This window comes from Oncorhynchus masou, chromosome 23 (assembly GCF_036934945.1).
Source record: "Oncorhynchus masou masou isolate Uvic2021 chromosome 23, UVic_Omas_1.1, whole genome shotgun sequence".
NCBI lineage: Eukaryota > Metazoa > Chordata > Actinopteri > Salmoniformes > Salmonidae > Oncorhynchus > Oncorhynchus masou.
In genome coordinates, this window is record NC_088234.1 from 60,035,225 (window position 1) to 60,056,525 (window position 21,301).

Below are 21,301 nucleotides of genomic sequence, written 5' to 3' on the forward strand. Positions count from 1 at the left end.
TATAATTACAGTGGGGCGGGAGGTGTGTTGTTATATTGACTATAATTACAGTGGGGCTGGAGGTGTGTTGTTATATTGACTATAATTACAGTGGGGCGTAAGGTGTGTTGTTATATTGACTATAATTACAGTGGGGCGGGAGGTGTGTTGTTAAATTGACTATAATTACAGTGGGGCGGGAGGTGTGTTGTTATATTGCCTAAAATTACAGTGGGGCGGAAGGTGTGTTGTTATATTGACTATAATTACATTGGGGCGGAAGGTGTGTTGTTATATTGCATAAAATTACAGTGGGGCTGGAGGTTTGTTGTTATATTGACTATAATTACACTGGGGTGGAAGGTGTGTTGTTATATTGAATATAATTAGAGTGGGGCGGGAGGTGTGTTGTTATATTGAAAATAATTACAGTGGGGCGGGAGGTGTGTTGTTAAATTGACTATAATTACAGTGGGGCGGGAGGTGTGTTGTTATATTTACTATAATTACAGTGAGGTGGGAGGTGTGTTGTTATATTGACTATAATTACAGTGAGGTGGGAGGTGTGTTGTTAAATTGACTATAATTACAGTGAGGTGGGAGGTGTGTTGTTATATTGACTATAATTACAGTGAGGTGGGAGGTGTGTTGTTAAATTGACTATAATTACAGTGGGGTGGGAGGTGTGTTGTTAAATTGACTATAATTACAGTGAGATGGGAGTTGTGTTGTTATATTGACTATAATTACAGTGAGGTGGGAGGTGTGTTGTTAAATTGACTATAATTACAGTGGGGTGGGAGGTGTGTTGTTAAATTGACTATAATTACAGTGAGGTGGGAGGTGTGTTGTTATATTGACTATAATTACAGTGAGGTGGGAGGTGTGTTGTTAAATTGACTATAATTACAGTGAGGTAGGAGGTGTGTTGTTAAATTGACTATAATTACAGTGAGGTGGGAGGTGTGTTGTTATATTGACTATAATTACAGTGGGGCGGGAGGTGTGTTGTTAAATTGACTATAATTACAGTGGGGCGGGAGGTGTGTTGTTATATTGCCTAAAATTACAGTGGGGCGGAAGGTGTGTTGTTATATTGACTATAATTACATTGGGGCGGAAGGTGTGTTGTTATATTGAAAATAATTACAGTGGGGCAGGGGGGTGTTGTTAAATTGACTATAATTACAGTGGGGCGGAAGGTGTGTTGTTATATTGACTATAATTACAGTGGGGCGGGAGGTGTGTTGTTATATTGAAAATAATTACAGTGGGGCGGGGGGGGTGTTGTTAAATTGACTATAATTACAGTGTGGTGGGCGGTGTGTTATTATATTGACGATAATTACAGTGTGTCTGCGGTGTGCCGCTATATTGACTATAATTTCAGGGGGGCGGGGTGTTATATTGACTATAATTACAGTGGGGTGGGAGGTGTGTTGTTATATTGACTATAATTACAGTGGGGCGGGAGGTGTGTTGTTAAATTGACTATAATTATAGTGGGGCGGGGGGGTGTTGTTATATTGACTATAATTAGAGTGGGGTGGGAGGTGTGTTGTTATATTGACTATAATTACAGTGAGGCGGGAGGTGTGTTGTTATATTGACTATAATTAGAGTGGGGCGGGAGGTGTGTTGTTATATTGACTATAATTACAGTGGGGCGGGAGGAGTGTTGTTATATTGACTATAATTACAGTGGGGCGGGAGGTATGTTGTTATATTGACTAAAATTACAGTGGGGCTGGAGGTGTGTTGTTATATTGACTATAATTACAGTGGGGCGGGAGGTGTGTTGTTATATTGACTAGAATTACATTGGGGCGGAAGGTGTGTTGTTATATTGACTATAATTACAGTGGGGTGGGGGTGTAATGTTATATTGACTATAATTACAGTGGGGATGGAGGTGTGTTGTTATATTGCCTATAATTACAGTGGGGCGGGAGGTGTGATGTTATATTGACTATAATTAGAGTAGGGAGGGAGGTGTGTTGTTATATTGACTATAATTACAGAGGCGTGTATTGTTATATGGACTATAATTACAGTGGGGCGGGAGGAGTGTTGTTATATTGCCTAAAATTACAGTGGGGCTGGAAGTGTGTTGTTATACTGCCTAAAATTACAGTGGGGCGGGAAGAGTGTTGTTATATTGACTATAATTACAGTGGGGCGGGAGGTGTGTTGTTATATTGACTATAATTACAGTGGGGCTGGAGGTGTGTTGTTATATTGACTATAATTACAGTGGGGCGTAAGGTGTGTTGTTATATTGACTATAATTACAGTGGGGCGGGAGGTGTGTTGTTAAATTGACTATAATTACAGTGGGGCGGGAGGTGTGTTGTTATATTGCCTAAAATTACAGTGGGGCGGAAGGTGTGTTGTTATATTGACTATAATTACATTGGGGCGGAAGGTGTGTTGTTATATTGCATAAAATTACAGTGGGGCTGGAGGTTTGTTGTTATATTGACTATAATTACACTGGGGTGGAAGGTGTGTTGTTATATTGAATATAATTAGAGTGGGGCGGGAGGTGTGTTGTTATATTGAAAATAATTACAGTGGGGCGGGAGGTGTGTTGTTAAATTGACTATAATTACAGTGGGGCGGGAGGTGTGTTGTTATATTTACTATAATTACAGTGAGGTGGGAGGTGTGTTGTTATATTGACTATAATTACAGTGAGGTGGGAGGTGTGTTGTTAAATTGACTATAATTACAGTGAGGTGGGAGGTGTGTTGTTATATTGACTATAATTACAGTGAGGTGGGAGGTGTGTTGTTAAATTGACTATAATTACAGTGGGGTGGGAGGTGTGTTGTTAAATTGACTATAATTACAGTGAGATGGGAGTTGTGTTGTTATATTGACTATAATTACAGTGAGGTGGGAGGTGTGTTGTTAAATTGACTATAATTACAGTGGGGTGGGAGGTGTGTTGTTAAATTGACTATAATTACAGTGAGGTGGGAGGTGTGTTGTTATATTGACTATAATTACAGTGAGGTGGGAGGTGTGTTGTTAAATTGACTATAATTACAGTGAGGTAGGAGGTGTGTTGTTAAATTGACTATAATTACAGTGAGGTGGGAGGTGTGTTGTTATATTGACTATAATTACAGTGGGGCGGGAGGTGTGTTGTTAAATTGACTATAATTACAGTGGGGCGGGAGGTGTGTTGTTATATTGCCTAAAATTACAGTGGGGCGGAAGGTGTGTTGTTATATTGACTATAATTACATTGGGGCGGAAGGTGTGTTGTTATATTGAAAATAATTACAGTGGGGCAGGGGGTGTTGTTAAATTGACTATAATTACAGTGGGGCGGAAGGTGTGTTGTTATATTGACTATAATTACAGTGGGGCGGGAGGTGTGTTGTTATATTGAAAATAATTACAGTGGGGCGGGGGGGGGGGGGGGTGTTGTTAAATTGACTATAATTACAGTGTGGTGGGCGGTGTGTTATTATATTGACGATAATTACAGTGTGTCTGCGGTGTGCCGCTATATTGACTATAATTTCAGGGGGGCGGGGTGTTATATTGACTATAATTACAGTGGGGTGGGAGGTGTGTTGTTATATTGACTATAATTACAGTGGGGCGGGAGGTGTGTTGTTAAATTGTCTATAATTACAGTGGTGCGGGCGGGGGGGGTGTTGTTATATTGACTATAATTAGAGTGGGGTGGGAGGTGTTTTGTCCTTTTACGCAGCACAACAGCACAGCACTTTGGCGGCTAATGCTAGTTAAACCCCCTCGTTATATTGTTTACACTCGTGTGTAGTGTCATGTATCACACTCATGCCACTGAACACTATAGGGCGGAACACAAAACACACCTGAGTCCCATGAACAATTACTCCAGGCTAATTAACATGGAGCAGCGCAGTGATGTGTGTGTGTGTTTGTGTGAGCACGGGGAGACAGTGTTAAAATGTGTTTAGGAGGCAACTACATACACCTGGGAGTACACCATACAGTCATGTGTGTACTCTGAAAGTTACAGACACACTTTGTGGAAACACACAGAATGACAGACAATGACTATTGACTGCTTGTATTATTTCTCTACACCTTTTTGCTGCCAGTCCTTATTGCTAGTGAAATGGGGTTAACGGTACTAGTGAGGGTTAAAGTAGTGCAGAGCGGTGAACCCAGCCCTGAGCCCTGAGTAAGTTACAGTGCATGGCCGGTCAGCAGGTATGTGAAGCGGCTCAGTGTCTACTACATGGACTGGGTGCTAATTAGCTAAGTACTGTAACAGGCCCAGTTGAAAGCTATCGAGCTATGTGTGTGTGTGTGCTCTGTACATAGTGTGAAACTCATGGAGAAACATGCAGTCACACCCAGGCTGCTGCTGCAGTCCAAACTGCAAAGAGCAGTGTGTGTGTGTGTGTGTGTGACTCCACATCTGAATCACTGCCCTTGTTCTGCCTCTAAAGACACACATCTTCTGGTACCTCACCACTAACCCTTCTGGTACCTCACCACTAACCCTTCTGGTACCTCACCGCTAACCCTTCTGGTACCTCACCGCTAACCCTTCTGGTACCTCACCACTAACCCTTCTGGTACCTCACCACTAACCCTTCTGGTACTTCACCACTAACCCTTCTGGTACCTCACCACTAACCCTTCTGGTACCTCACCGCTAACCCTTCTGGTACCTCACCGCTAACCCTTCTGGTACCCCACCACTAACCCTTCTGGTACCTCACCACTTACCCTTCTGGTACCTCACCACTAACACTTCTGGTACCTCACTGCTAACACTTCTGGTACCTCACCACTAACCCTTCTGGTACCTCACCACTAACCCTTCTGGTACCTTACCACTAACCCTTCTGGTACCTCACCACTAACCCTTCTGGTAACCCACCACTAACCCTTCTGGTACCTCACCGCTAACCCTTCTGGTACCTCACCACTAACCCTTCTGGTACCTCACGACTAACCCTTCTGGTACCCCACCGCTAACCCTTCTGGTACCTCACCGCTATCCCTTCTGGTACCTCACCACTAACCCTTCTGGTACCTCACCGCTAACCCTTCTGGTACCTCACCGCTAACCCTTCTGGTACCTCACCACTTCTGGTACCTCACCACTTAACACATACACACTTAGTCTTAATATTCATCACAGCACTGTGCAGTTGATACCAAGGTAGCTGTGAGGGGTTGAGCTGCTCTAACATGTGTATATAGACTCTTGTTCAACCCCCTCACTTGTATACAGATATGTTTAGCTGCTCAGGAATAGAGCATCAGCAAATTACTAAAATGTCATGTACACATGTAAACACAATCTAGCATGGGTATAAGCAGTGTAAATGGAAAATGGAAGAGGTAATCACTGAACACACTTAAAGTGTTAGGAGAGAGTAAATCCAGAAGACATGTTTAGGAAAAGCGTTACCACAATCATCACATACTGTAGTAGTACATCTGATGTCCTCCGTAAAAGGAATGCTACCATGACTATTACACAGCAAGTAAACGCAGCGTAAACACCAGTGTAAGTATATAATATTACCTGGCACAGAGGTCCCCAGCGCAACGAACACCACGGCGGTGACAGAGTCCTTGAGGCCCACAGTGCAGCCGAAGTGGGAGGCCAGGTCCCCGATGAAGGCTGTAAGCAGGCCGATCATGCAGATGGACACCACGAAGCAGGCCCAGCCATTCCAGTAGTCTGTTGGGGGCACGAACGCAAACAGAACCTTCCAGAAGACGGTGAGGAAGTGCATGACGTAGTCGAAGCAGGACGGCAGCTTCTCCTCGCCGCATTCTTCATCCTCGTCATCCTCACCTGGCCGAGAGAGAGAGGGGAGAGGGGGATGAGGAGAAAGATCTGGGATCTGAAAGGTTGAGATTATGATGAGTTTATGAAAAATAAAGAATGATATTCCTCAAACATTTACTGAAAACCAGACTTGAATTAACTTCCAATATTTTGTGAAATAAGGGAGCAAAGTGATGTGATTTGTGATGATGGTTTGCCTCATAACATCAGAGCTCATTTGTCAGAGTGTAATCACGGGATGAGGTCTCAGACTGGAGCCAATCCCCTCCAACAGGTACACATAATCTCTGTGTGTGTCCCCACAGTATTCCTGATTATCAACATACTTGTATGTGTGTGAGTTCCTATTGTTGTTTTTATTGGTTTATTCAGATCCCCATTAGCTTTTGCAGAAGCAGCAGCTACTCTTACTGAGGTCCACAGAAAACACAAAACATAACAAGTAACAAGACACCGATACACTGATAGACAAAGATGTAAAATAAATGTAAAATAGAACCACATACAAACAATAAAAAAAAAATAGTTATGGCTGTGTGTGGGTAGTGTGTGTGTTGTCTGTAGTTTGTGTAGTGTACGGGCCTAACTACTGTATGTCTACCAAAGCCCTAGGCTTACTGACAGCATGTCAGCCATTCACATCACAGACTGTCCTCTAGACACATTGGCACAGCTGTAGATAAACACAAACACACACTCATACAGAAACACACATCTTTCTAGACATACAATATTCATCTGGCATTTGACTATCGTTATTGCATCGTTAAATGGCCTGAACCACAATCTCAAGAGACCAAATTAGACATTTGGACATGTTCACATAGTGATGCATTGCAAAAGGGCAGACACGTTGCACAACGCCATTCATCTCGGAAATGTCAAGAGCAATTTTCCGTCCCGTTTTTTAACAAGGTAAGCGTAAGACACAAAAAAATGCCTAGCACACACACACACACACACACACACACACACACACACACACACACACACACACACACACACACACACACACACACACACACACACACACACACACACACACACACACACACACACACACACACACACACACACAAACACACAAACACACACAATCCCTGACATAACCCCTTACACTCATCTCTTATTCTCTTTCTCCCATGATCTCCCTTCATTCCTGTCTGCAGCTGGAGAAGAGAATGTATTTTTTCCACCCTGACCCCTCTCTACCACCCTGTCTCCATCCCCTTTATCCCACAAACCTGGGGTTACATTTGAATCTCCCACTAGGACAGTCCCAGTCCCAAACCAATCATAACCAATTTAACATTACACCTCCCACCCCACTAAAATATATTGTGTGCAAATGAAAAGCGAACACTAAATTCACTTTGCAATCAGATCTTTGGTATGGATAAAAAGACCACAGATGAGTACTATTGTATTTCAATAACAATGGAAGCAAACTTGGCAGAGAGAGGGAGAGGTGGAGGTAGAAATGTGGGTACAGGTGTAGGTACATAGAGGTGGGGGTACAAGTGGAGGTGAGGTGGGGGTACAGGTGGAGGTAGAGGTGGGGGTACAGGTGGAGGTAGAGGTGGGGGTACAGGTGGAGGTAGAGGTGGGGGTACAGGTAGAGGTAGAGGTGGAGGTAGAGATGGGGGTACAGGTGGAGGTAGAGGTGGGGGTACAGGTAGAGGTAGAGGTGGAGGTAGAGATGGGGGTACAGGTGGAGGTAGAGATGGGGGTAGAGGTGGAGGTAGAGGTGGGGGTACAGGTGGAGGTAGAGGTGGAGGTAGAGTTGGGGGTACAGGTAGAGGTAGAGGTGGAGGTAGAGATGGGGGTACAGTTGGAGGTAGAGGTGGGGTTACAGGTGGAGGTAGAGGTGGGGGTATAGGTCGAGGTAGAGGTACAGGACGAGGTAGAGGTGGAGGTAGAGGTGGGCGTACAGGTGGACGTAGAGGTGGAGGTGGAGGTAGAGGTGGAGATGGAGGTACAGGTGGAGGTAGAGGTGGAGGTAGAGATTGGGGTACAGGTGGAGGTAGAGGTGGGGGTACAGGTGGACGTAGAGGTAGAGGTGGGGGTACAGGTGGAGGTAGAGGTGGGGGTACAGGTGAAGGTGGGGTACAGGTGGAGGTAGAGGTGCAGGTGGAGGTAGAGGTGGGGGTACAGGTGGAGGTGGGGGTACAGGTAGAGGTGGAGGTGGGGGTACAGGTAGAGGTAAAGGTGGAGGTGGGGATACATACAGGTGGAGGTAGAGGTGGAGGTAGAGGTGGGGGTACAGGTAGAGGTGGGGGTACAGGTAGAGGTGGAGGTGGGGGTGGGGGTACAGGTGGAGGTGGAGGTACAGGTAGAGGTGGAGGTGGGGCTACAGGTAGAGTTGGAGGTGGGGGTGGGGGTAGAGGTGAGGGTACAGGTGGAGGTAGAGGTAGAGATGGAGGTAGAGGTGGAGGTAGAGGTGAGGGTACAGGTGGAGGTGAGGGTACAGGTGGAGGTAGAGGTGCAGGTGGAGGTAGAGGTGGGGGTACAGGTGGAGGTGGGGGTACAGGTAGAGGTGGAGGTGGGGGTACAGGTAGAGGTAGAGCTGGAGGTAGAGGTGGGGGTAGAGGTGAGGGTACAGGTGGAGGTAGAGGTAGAGATGGAGGTAGAGGTGGAGGTAGAGGTGAGGGTACAGGTGGAGGTGAGGGTACAGGTGGAGGTAGAGGTGCAGGTGGAGGTAGAGGTGGGGGTACAGGTGGAGGTGGGGGTACAGGTAGAGGTGGAGGTGGGGGTACAGGTAGAGGTAAAGGTGGAGGTGGGGATACATACAGGTGGAGGTAGAGGTGGAGGTAGAGGTGGGGGTACAGGTAGAGGTGGGGGTACAGGTAGAGGTGGAGGTGGGGGTGGGGGTACAGGTAGAGGTGGAGGTGGAGGTACAGGTAGAGGTGGAGGTGGGGCTACAGGTAGAGTTGGAGGTGGGGGTACAGGTGGAGGTAGAGGTGGAGGTGGAGGTGGGGGTACAGGTGGAGGTAGAGGTGAAGGTAGAGGTGGAGTACAGGTGGAGGTAGTGGAGGTGGAGATAGAGGTAGTGTTTACTGTACTGTATGCAATTTTGTTTTTGTAGAACTGAAAGATGACCACCACGTTGGCAGAACGTGTCTATTTACAGACTAAAAGGAGGCTCCCATTGTGCAAATGGTAGCTGAAAAAAATGCCATAAAACTGCGGGAAATCCAACAACAGATGATTGAAAACCCTGCCATCTTCCATAACATCAGAGTGAGCTTATCAACCACAGTCCGCATCCTTAAGAAACACCATCTCTGGATGAAGGAATTTCCAAAGAGTGAAGGATAAACAGTACGAATATGTACAAGTAAGTTGATACAATACAACAGTAGCTAAGATGGGGAGAAGTATGTCCATAATAAAGTACTACTCTACCTTCTTAACAACACTATCAACAAGGCAGGTCCGGGGGACAAAATGGCGCCGTAGAGAGAACACGGTGTTTCAGCGAGCTCTCGTGGCATTCGAAAATGTATATTTTTACATTAATCTCCTAGCTTGAAAAAGTGGTATAATTGGCTAAATAAGTTACCAAATAATGAGTCTTGACGGCTATTTGGCAAAAATATCCGACAACATGCCCAATAGAACTACTAAGAAGTCGACCAAAACCACCACCCCTGTGGATGTGCATGAGGAGCTAGCTAACGTTAGCGAAGCTAACACCATTGTAGATCCAGGCATAATGGACCTGGTGATTCAAAAGATGACTGATAACATTACTAAAGTGATCGATGCTAAGATAAGAACGGTCTTGGAAGCAATAGCAGACATTCAGCTGAACTACAGAGGGTTGTGAAACGTGTTGTTGAGGCGGAAGGAAGAATTGCTGCAGTGGAAACTTCAACTAAATCTATGGACGCTAAGATAAAAGCACTTGAGAAACAGGTGCGCGAAATGGCGGAGCACATTGACGACTTGGATAATTGAGGACGCAGATGCAATATTCGTGTTGTGGGACTCCCGGAAAATTCTGAAGGGACACGTTCAGTAAAATTCTTTGAGGAATGGATCCCTGGCTACCTACAAATGGACACTAAGGCTGGTCGGGTGAAGCTGGACAGAGCCCATCGCTCTCAAGCACCGATACCCGGTCCCAATCAGCGCCCATGGCCGGTGGTTATAAAGTTCCATAACTTCACCGACAAGCAGCGCGTCATGGACGCGGCTAGAAACATCGGCTCTGATGGTAGTCAACGTAAAGGTCCAAAGGTCTCATTCTTCAATGATTATTCCACTGCGGTTGTACGAAGACGCAAAGCGTTTGATGAGGTGAAGGCTCGACTCAGGAGAATGAAGATGGACTACGCACTGTTGTACCCGGCCACATTGAAGATTATGGTCAACGGATCACCTAAAAAGCTCTACACACCTGAAGAGGCTGCTGTGTTTGTTGACTCTCTCGGGTAAATAACTTTAAGCTGCACATCCACAGCATTGGATAACTTTGTTTATTTTTGGTTGAATCTGATCATGAAACAGTGGTGTGAGTCCTCACGTACTTAGGCTCAGTAATATTCGTATCTTTATTATTTTTCTTGCTAAAGTAATAGCCGCTATAGCTCAGGCTGAGATACAGTGCCTTGCGAAAGTATTCGGCCCTTTTGAACTTTGTGAAGAAGTTTAAAGCCGGATTTGGATACAAAAAGATTTCCCAAGCTTTAAACATCCCAAGGAGCACTGTGCAAGTGATAATATTGACATGGAAGGAGTATCAGACCACTGCAAATCTACCAAGACCTGGCCGTCCCTCTAAACTTTCAGCTCATACAAGGAGAAGACTGATCAGAGATGCAGCCCAGAGGCCCATGATCACTCTGGATGAACTGCAGAGATCTACAGCTGAGGTGGGAGACTCTGTCCATAGGACAACAATCAGTCGTATATTGCACAAATCTGGCCTTTATGGAAGAGTGGCAAGAAGAAAGCCATTTCTTAACGATATCCATAAAAAGTGTTGTTTAAAGTTTGCCACAAGCCACCTGGGAGACACACCAAACATGTGGAAGAAGGTGCTCTGGTCAGATGAAACCAAAATTGAACTTTTTGGCAACAATGCAAAGCGTTATGTTTGGCATAAAAGCAACACAGCTCATCACCCTGAACACACCATCCCCACTGTCAAACATGGTGGTGGCAGCATCATGGTTTGGGCCTGCTTTTCTTCAGCAGGGACAGGGAAGATGGTCTTCCAACAAGACAATCATCCAAAACATAAAGCAAAATCTACAATGGAATGGTTCAAAAATAAACATATCCAGGTGTTAGAATGGCCAAGTCAAAGTCCAGACCTGAATCCAATCGAGAATCTGTGGAAAGAACTGAAAACTGCTGTTCACAAATGCTCTCCATCCAACCTCACTGAGCTCGAGCTGTTTTGCAAGGAGGAATGGGAAAAAATTTCAGTCTCTTGATGTGCAAAACTGATAGAGACAAACCCCAAGCGACTTACAGCTGTAATCGCAGCAAAAGGTGGCGCTACAAAGTATTAACTTAAGGGGGCTGAATAATTTTGCACGCCCAATTTTTCAGTTTTTGATTTGTTAAAAAAGTTTGAAATATCCAATAAATGTCGTTCCACTTCATGATTGTGTCCCACTTGTTGTTAATTCTTCACAAAAAATACAGTTTTATATCTTTATGTTTGAAGCCTGAAATGTGGCAAAAGGTCGCAAAGTTCAAGGGGGCCGAATACTTTTGCAAGGCACTGTATGTGTGTGTATGTATATGTATGTGTATATATGTGCGCGTAGATATGTGTAAGTGGGTGCTTTTCTGAGTGCTTTGTCTCTGTTATTGTATCTCTTAATATGGGTGAAAATAGTGAAATTCCAATAAAAATACTGTTACAAAACAAGGCAGGTCCTACAGGCCCTAGTTTCTACCTTCTTAACAGCACTATCAACAAGGCAGGTCCTACAGGCACTAGTTTCTACCTTCTTAACAGCACTATCAACAAGGCAGGTCCTACAGGCCCTAGTTTCTACCTTCTTAACAGCACTATCAACAAGGCAGGTCCTACAGGCACTAGTTTCTACCTTCTTAACAGCACTATCAACAAGGCAGGTCCTACAGGCCCTAGTTTCTACCTTCTCAACAGCACTATCAACAAGGCAGGTCCTACAGGCCCTAGTTTCTACCTTCTTAACAACACTATCAACAAGGCAGGTCCTACAGACCCTAGTTTCTACATTCTTAACAGCACTATCAACAAGGCAGGTCATACAGACCCTAGTTTCTACCTTCTTAACAGCACTATAAACAAGGAAGGTCCTACAGGCCCTAGTTTCTACCTTCTTAACAGCACTATCAACAAGGCAGGTCCTACAGGGCCTAGGTTCTACCTTCTTAACAGCACTATCAACAAGGCAGGTCCTACAGGCCCTAGTTTCTACCTTCTTAACAACACTATCAACAAGGCAGGTCCTACAGACCCTAGTTTCTACCTTCTTAACAGCACTATCAACAAGGCAGGTCATACAGACCCTAGTTTCTACCTTCTTAACAGCACTATAAACAAGGAAGGTCCTACAGGCCCTAGTTTCTACCTTCTTAACAGCACTATCAACAAGGCAGGTCCTACAGGGCCTAGTTTCTACCTTCTTAACAGCACTATAAACAAGGAAGGTCCTACAGGCCCTAGTGTCTACCTTCTTAACAGCACTACCAACAAGGCAAGTCCTACAGGCCCTAGTTTCTACCTTCTTAACAACACTGTCAACAAGGCAGGTCCTACAGGCCCAAGTTTCTACCTTCTTAACAACACTATCAACAAGACAGGTCCTACAGGCCCTAGTTTCTACCTTCTTAACAGCACTATCAACAAGGCAGGTCCTACAGGCACTAGTTTCTACCTTCTTAACAGCACTATCAACAAGGCAGGTCCTACAGGCCCTAGTTTCTACCTTCTTAACAGCACTATCAACAAGGCAGGTCCTACAGGCCCTAGTTTCTACCTTCTTAACAGCACTATTATCAAGGCAGGTCCTACAGACCCTAGTTTCTACCTTCTTGACAGCACTATAAACAAGGAGGGTCCTACAGGCCCTAGTTTCTACCTTCTTAACAGCATTATCAACAAGGCAGGTCCTACAGGCCCTAGTTTCTACCTTTTTAACAGCACTATCAAGAAGGAAGGTCCTACAGGCCCTAGTGTTTACCTTCTTAACAGCACCATCAACATGGCAGGTCCTACAGGCCCAAGTTTCTTCCTTCTTAACAACACTATCAACAAGGCAGGTCCTACAGACCCTAGTTTCTACCTTCTTAACAGCACTATAAACAAGGAAGGTCCTACAGACCCTAGTTTCTACCTTCTTAACAGCACTATCAACAAGGAAGGTCCTACAGGGCCTAGTTTCTACCTTCTTAACAGCACTATAAACAAGGAAGGTCCTACAGGCCCTAGTGTCTACCTTCTTAACAGCACTATCAACAAGGCAAGTCCTACAGGCCCTAGTTTCTACCTTCTTAACAACACTGTCAACAAGGCAGGTCCTACAGGCCCAAGTTTCTACCTTCTTAACAACACTATCAACAAGACAGGTCCTACAGGCCCTAGTTTCTACCTTCTTAACAGCACTATCAACAAGGCAGGTCCTACAGGCCCTAGTTTCTACCTTCTTAACAGCACTATCAACAAGGCAGGTCCTACAGGCCCTAGTTTCTACCTTCTTAACAGCACTATCAACAAGGCAGGTCCTACAGGCCCTAGTTTCTACCTTCTTAACAGCACTATCAACAAGGCAGGTCATACAGGCCCTAGTTTCTACCTTCTTAACAGCACTATTATCAAGGCAGGTCCTACAGACCCTAGTTTCTACCTTCTTGACAGCACTATAAACAAGGAAGGTCCTACAGGCCCTAGTTTCTACCTTCTTAACAGCACTATCAACAAGGCAGGTCCTACAGGCCCTAGTTTCTACCTTTTTAACAGCACTATCAAGAAGGAAGGTCCTACAGGCCCTAGTGTTTACCTTCTTAACAGCACCATCACATGGCAGGTCCTACAGGCCCAAGTTTCTTCCTTCTTAACAACACTATCAACAAGGCAGGTCCTACAGACCCTAGTTTCTACCTTCTTAACAGCACTATCAACAAGGAAGTGTAACGGCGTTCTTCGTTGGTCGAAAGAGTCGGACCGAAATGCAGCATGTTGGTTACTCATGTTTTTAAAGAAACAAATGACAATACATGAAATAACTTATAAATACAAAAACAACAAACTGAACGTGAAAAAACCTTTACAGCCTGTCTGGTGAACACTAACACAGAGACAGGAACAATCACCCACGAAATACAAAGTGTAACCCAGGCTACCTAAATACGGTTCCCAATCAGAGACGACGAGAATCACCTGACTCTGATTGAGAACAGCCTCAGGCAGCCAAGCCTATGCAACACCCCTACTCAGCCGCAATCCCAAAACTACAAAACCCCAAAACGAAATACAATAACATAAACCCATGTCACACCCTGGCCTGACCAACTAATTAACTAAAACACAAAATACTAAGACCAAGGCGTGACAGAACACCCCCCCCCCCTAAGGTGCAGACTCCCGGACGCACCTCAAAACCATAGGGAGGGTCCGGGTGGGCGTCTGTCCATGGTGGCGGTTCCGGCTCGGGACGTGGACCCCACTTCATAAACGTCATAGTTCCTCCCCTTCGCGTCCTGGGATAATCCACCCTCGCCGCCGACCATGGCCTAATAGTCCTCACCCAGAACCCCACTGAACTGAGGAGCAGCTCGTCACTGAGGGGCAGCTCGGGACTGAGGGGCAGCTCGGGACTGAAGCAGCTCGGGACTGAGGGGAAGCTCGGGACTGAGGGGAAGCTCGGGACTGAGGGGCAGCTCGGGACTGAGGGGCAGCTCGGGACTGAGAGGCAGCCCGGAACTGAGGGGCAGCCGAGTATTGAGAGAAAGCCCAGCACTGAGAGGAAGCCCAGTACTGAGAGGAAGCCCAGTACTGAGATGAAGCTCAGGCAGGTAGTAGGCTCCGGTAGATCCTGGCTGGCTGGAGGATCTGGAAGATTCTGGTTGACTAGCAGATCTGGAAGAATCTGGTTGACTAGCGGATCTGGAAGAGTCTGGATGACTAGCAGATCTGGAAGAGTCTGGCTGACTAGCAGATCTGGAAGAGTCTGGCTGACTGGCAGATCGAGAAGAGTCTGGTTGACTGGCAGATCTGGAAGAGTCTGGTTGACTGGCAGATCTGGAAGAGTCTGGTTGACTGGCAGATCTGGAAGAGTCTGGCTGACTGGCAGATCTGGAAGAGTCTGGCTGACTGGCGGATCCTGGCAGACTGACGGCTCTGGCTGCTTCATGCTGACTGGCGGCTCTGGCTGCTCCATGCAGACTCACAGCTCTGGCGGCTTCTTGCAGACTGATAGCTCTGGCTGCTCTATGCAGACTAACAGCTCTGGCAGCTCCTTGCAGACTGGCGGCTCCTTGCAGACTGGCGGCTCCTTGCAGACTGGCAGCTCCTTGCAGACTGGCAGCTCCTTGCAGACTGGCAACTCCTTGCAGACTGGCGGCTCCTTGCAGACTGGCGGCTCCTTGCAGACTGGCGGCTCCTTGCAGACTGGCAGCTCCTTGCAGACTGGCAACTCCTTGCAGACTGGCAGCTCCTTGCAGACTGGCAGCTCCTTGCAGACTGGTAACTCCTTGCAGACTGGCAGCTCCATGCAGACTGACAGCTCTAGCTGCTCCATTTAGACTGGCAGCTCTGGCTGCTCCATGCAGACTTGCAGCTCTGGCTGCTCCATGCAGACTGGCAGCTCTGGCTGCTCCATGCAGACTGGCAGCTCTGGCTGCTCCATGCAGACTGGCAGCTCTGGCTGCTCCATGCAGACTGGCAGCTCTGGCTGCTCCATGCAGACTGGCAGCTCTGGCTGCACTAAACGGGCAGGAGACTCCGGCAACGCTGTAGAGGTGGAAGGCTATGGCAGCGCTAAACAGGCAGGAGGCTCCGGCAGTGCAGGAGAGGAGGAAGGCTCCGGCAGCGCTAAACAGGCGGGAGACTCCAGCAGTGCTGTAGAGGAGGAAGGCTTCGACAGCACTGAACAGGCGGGAGGCTCCGGCAGCGCAGGAGAGGCGAGGCGCACTGTAGGCCTGATGCGTGGTGCTGGCACTGGTGGTACTGGGCCGAGGACACGCACAGGAAGCCTGGTGCGGGGAGCTGCCACCGGAGGGCTGGTGTGTGGAAGTGGCACAGGATGGGCTAGACTGTGAAGGCGCACTGGAGATCTTGAGAGCAGTGTTGGCACAGGACGTGCAAGGCTAGGGATGTGCACAGGAGGCCTGGTGAGTGAGGCTGGCACCAACTTCACCAGCCGACTAACACGCACCTCAGGACGAGTATGGAGCGCTGACCCAGGTGCCATTAAATCCCTGACACGTTCCGTCGGGCGAATTCCATGCAAAAAGCACCAACACAGCAACTCCCTCATTTCTCTCTCCTCCAATTTCCCCATTAACTCCTTCACAGTCTCTGCTTCGCTCACCTCCAACACCGGTTCTGGTCTCCTCCTTGGCACCTCACGATAAACATTGAGAGTGAGCTCAGGTCTGACTCCTGACTCTGCCACACTCTCCCTGAGCCCCCCCCAAGAAATTTTTGGGGCTGACTCTCGGGCTTCCATCCGCGTCGCCGCGCTGCCTCCTCATACCGGCGCCTCTCAACTCTCACCGCCTCCAGTTCTTCTTTGGGGCGGCGATATTCTCCAGGCTGATTCCAGGGTCCTTCTCCGAACAATTTCTCCTCCCAATTCCAGAAGTCCTGTGATCGCTGTTGCTGCCTTTGTTGCTTCTCCTGTGGCTCCTGCCCGTTGACACGCTGCTCGGTCCGTGTGTGGTGGGTGATTCTGTAACGGCGTTCTTCGTTTGTCGAAAGAGTCGGACCGAAATGCAGCGTGTTGGTTACTCATGTTTTTAATGAAACAAATGACGATACATGAAATAACTTATAAATACAAAAACAACAAACGGGACGTGAAAAAACCTATACAGCCTGTCTGGTGAACACTAACACAGAGACAGGAACAATCACCCACGAAATACAAAGTGAAACCCAGGCTACCTAAATACGGTTCCCAATCAGAGACAACGAGAATCACCTGACTCTGATTGAGAACCGCCTCAGGCAGCCAAGACTATGCAACACCCCTACTCAGCCGCAATCCCAAAACTACAAAACCCCAAAATGAAATACAATAACATAAACCCATGTCACACCCTGGCCTGACCAACTAATTAACTAAAACACAAAATACTAAGAACAAGGCGTGACAGGAAGGTCATACAGGCCCTAGTTTCTACCTTCTTAACAGCACTATAAACAAGGAAGGTCCTACAGGCCCTAGTTTCTACCTTCTTAACAGCACTATCAACAAGGCAGGTCCTACAGGCCCAAGTTTCTACCTTTTTAACAGCACTATCAAGAAGGAAGGTCCTACAGGCCCTAGTTTCTACATTCTTAACAGCACCATCAACATGGCAGGTCCTACAGGCCCTAGTTTCTACCTTCTTAACAACACTATCAACAAGGCAGGTCCTACAGACCCTAGTTTCTACCTTCTTAACTTCTTGAAACTCCCCATCCCGGATCCGGGTTTGTGACTAAAGCCTCAGGCTCATTAGCATAACGCAACGTTAACGATTTCTGAAAATCGCAAATAAAATGAAAATAATGCGTCTGCTCTCAAGCTTAGCCTTTTCTTAACAACACTGTCATCTCAGATTTTCAAAATATGCTTTTGAACCATAGAAATGGACTAAATTGTGTAAGAGTATGCAAAGCTAGCATAGCATTTTGAGTAGCATTTAGCACGCAACATTTTCACAAAAACCAGATAACCAAATAAATAAAATCATTTACCTTTGAAGAGCTTCTGATGTTTTCAATGAGGAGACTCTCAGTTACATACCAAATGCGCAGTTTTTCCTGAAAGCGTCTGTGTGTAGGAGAAATCGTTCCGTTTTCTACATTGCGTCTGGCTACCGAAACGAACCGAAAATTCAGTCACCTACAACGTAAAACTTTTTCCGGATTAACTACATAATATCGACCGAAACATGGCAAACGTTGTTTGGAATCAATCCTCAAGGTGTTTTTTCACATATCTCTTCATTGATATGCAGTTCGTGGAAGCTTGCTTTCCTCTCTGTATCCCATGGAAAAATACTGGCAGGTGACTTTTGCGCACCAATTTCGGCGCAGGACACCGGGCGGACACGTGGTAAATGTGGTCTCTTATGGTCAATCTTCCAATGATCTGCCTACAAATACGTCACAATGCTGCAGACACCTTGGGGAAACGACAGAAAGGGCAGGCTCATTCCTCTCGCATTCACAGCCATATAAGGAGACAATGGAAAACAGAGCCTCAAAAATCCTGCTCATTTCCTGGATGCCATCTCATCTTGGTTTTGCCTGAAGCTCATGTTCTAGGGCACGCACAGAAAATATATTGGTAGTTCTGGACACGTCAGAGTGTTTTCTTTCGAATGCTATCAATTATATGCATAGTCGAGCATCTTTTTGTGACAAAATATCTTGTTTAAAACGGGAACGTTTTTCATCCAAAAATGAAATAGTGCCCCCAGAGCATCAACAGGTTAACAGCACTATCAACAAGGAAGGTCCTACAGGCCCTAGTTTCTACCTTCTTAACAGCACTATCAACAAGGCAGGTCCTACAGGCCCTAGTTTCTACCTTCTTAACAGCACTATCAACAAGGCAGGTCATACAGGCCCTAGTTTCTACCTTCTTAACAGCACTATCATCATGGCAGGTCCTACAGGCCCTAGTTTCTACCTTCTTAACAGCACTATAAACAAGGAAGGTCCTACAGGCCCTAGTTTCTACCTTCTTAACAGCACTATCAACAAGGCAGGTCCTACAGACCCTAGTTTCTACCTTCTTAACAGCACTATCTTCAAGGCAGGTCCTACAGACCCTAGTTTCTACCGTCTTAACAGCACTATCAACAAGGCAGGTCCTACAGGCCCTAGTTTCTACCTTTTTAACAGCACTATCAACAAGGCAGGTCCTACAGGCCCTAGTTTCTACCTTCTTAACAACACTATCAACAAGGCAGGTCCTAAAGACCCTAGTTTCTACCTTCTTAACAGCACTATCAACAAGGCAGGTCCTACAGGCCCTAGGTTCTACCTTCTTAACAGCACTATCAACAAGGCAGGTCCTACAGGCCCTGGTTTTGTCGCACCTTGACTACTGTTGTGTGGTCAGGTGCCACAAAAAAGGACTTAGGAAAATTGCAATTGGCTCAGAACAGAGCAGCACGGCTGGCGTTTGGATGAACACAGAGCGTTCATATTAATACTATGCATGTCAATCTCTCCTGGCTCAAAGTGGAGGAGAGGTTGACTTCATCACTACTCGTATTTATGAGAGGTATTGACTTGTTGAATGCACCGAGCTGTTTGTCTAAACTACTGGCACATAGCTCGAACACCCATGCATACCCCACAAGACATGCCACAAGAGGTCTCTTCACAGTCCCCAAGTCCAGAACAGACTATGGGGGACGCACGGTACTACATAGAGCCATGACTACATAGAACTCTATTCCACATCAAGTAACTGACGCAAGCAGTAAAATTAGATTCAAAAAACAGATAAAAAACATCTTATGGATTTAGTACTGTAGATATGTGGTAGTGGTGGAGTAGGCGCCTACACATACAAATGGAGGAGGCCTGTGGTGACACTGTGGTGACACTTCCCGGCAGAGTTGTGTCAGAGGTGGATGCATCATGCCAGAAGATATTCCCCCAGCTGTCTGGCCAGGGAGAATATCACCTCTGATGTTGATGAAAATCTGTGGCCAGACCAAAACAACAGACATGACTGATTTTGATTTCTCAATGGAGTATTTATTTCTTTACTTATGATTTAGTTTTGATTGTTTATTTATTTCTTCCATACAATTGATCTAACATACAGTACAGTAGTATAAATAGGACTCTTTTTCTTCTTTTGCATCTGCAAAATATATTTACTGTATGTTTGCATTTTTACTGTATGTGTGCTTACTTACAGTATGCTGTTTGACATGTATTGAGTTATGTTGAATTATAAAACTAGAATTTTTGCATTTATGTTCCTTTCTTGTTTGAGTAAACACAATCAACATACAGTATAACAACATCTTAATCTTTACAATGAAATAGGTTCCGATAGCAGTGTTTTGAATATGTCCCATTAGTGTGATCTCGGTTGTCACTGAATTAGGTTAATTTGATGTATACAGAGTTTAATTTTGAGCAGGGAGTACATGATTTTGATTACTGTGTTTCATTTTGCAAGATGTTTGGCGAAATTGGCTAACTGTTTAATGTTAAGAGTTTAGAGTTTTGAGTACCTGAGATGTAGTTTCAGCAAATTTGTGTTAACAATTGGGGAAAAACTGTAAGCATGTTCGAAAAGCACACACACACACACGCACCCATTATGGCAGTATGAGTTTAAGTGCCTTTCTCTCACTCTCTCCACCTCTCTGTAGGGCCCTGTACAATCCCTATAAAATCCCTATAAAAATTGAGGAGAAGGTGGACAGAATCACGGAATCCAGACATTAAAACGGAATTCAACAATATTCAAAAATGTATTGATCTGAATAAGAAATCAACTAAATGTTTCATGTGAAACAGATTGTATAGTGCCCTATTGCTGGCAATGTATTTCTCAACCCTACTCTGTCTTTTTTTCTCTTAATATTTTAGTCTCTTTCAGCCTTCATTTTATCTCCATTCATTATGTTTCTATACACAAGTGTCTCACTCTTTCACTCTCCATCCTTGGACACTGTCTATCTGACTGACTCGCTGTCCCTCTTCTCTGTTCTAATCCTCCCTATCTGGGTTTCTGTTTTTGTTAGCAGCTGTCCTGTTGCGCCCCAGACTCTGGGGCTGAAGGCAGTGCCTACACTGTAAGACTCCCTCACCTAATCATCCAACATCCCCAGTTCACTATGACTCTTATCACGCCAAGCTGGGGACTCTTAGATTCTAAAATGTACATAACAACTGTGTGTATAGGTTTGTAATAATGTGTGAGTATTCATAATATGTGTTTACCCTCCACTACACCACGGACGCATATTGAGAGAGAGGCTACACACAGTTCAGGTACATAATCAATTTCCATCACAATCTGTGCGTATCCAAAAGGCTTCTCTAGTCTATGCTAATGAGAGGAGAGAGACTGAATGTATCACCATTGATTGGCGAAGCACCATGCGTTAACAGGCTGATAGACTTGTGTTAACAGGGTGATGGGAAACCCTCTCAGTGGAACAACCCCTCTCATTGAGCAGACCCCAAACAACTCCCAGGCACCCCCAAAGATCCAATACAGAGAAAAGGAAAAAACCCTCCAGAAGACTCTATGTGTAGGAGAAATTCCCAGGAGGTTGGTCTTTTGTTGCGAGCTGGCAGACGCAGAG

At 45.9% G+C, this 21,301-nt stretch overlaps 1 protein-coding gene across 1 annotated transcript in view; it reads right to left on the minus strand.

The window, feature by feature from the left end:
* Nucleotides 1-21,301, minus strand: part of LOC135511141 (sodium/calcium exchanger 1-like) — a 279,482-nt gene that overhangs the window by 46,102 nt on the left and 212,079 nt on the right. The window contains exon 6 of the mRNA XM_064932715.1: nt 5,528-5,803. Within this exon, the coding sequence (XP_064788787.1) occupies nt 5,528-5,803 (276 nt within the window). The remainder of the gene's footprint in view (nt 1-5,527; nt 5,804-21,301) is intronic.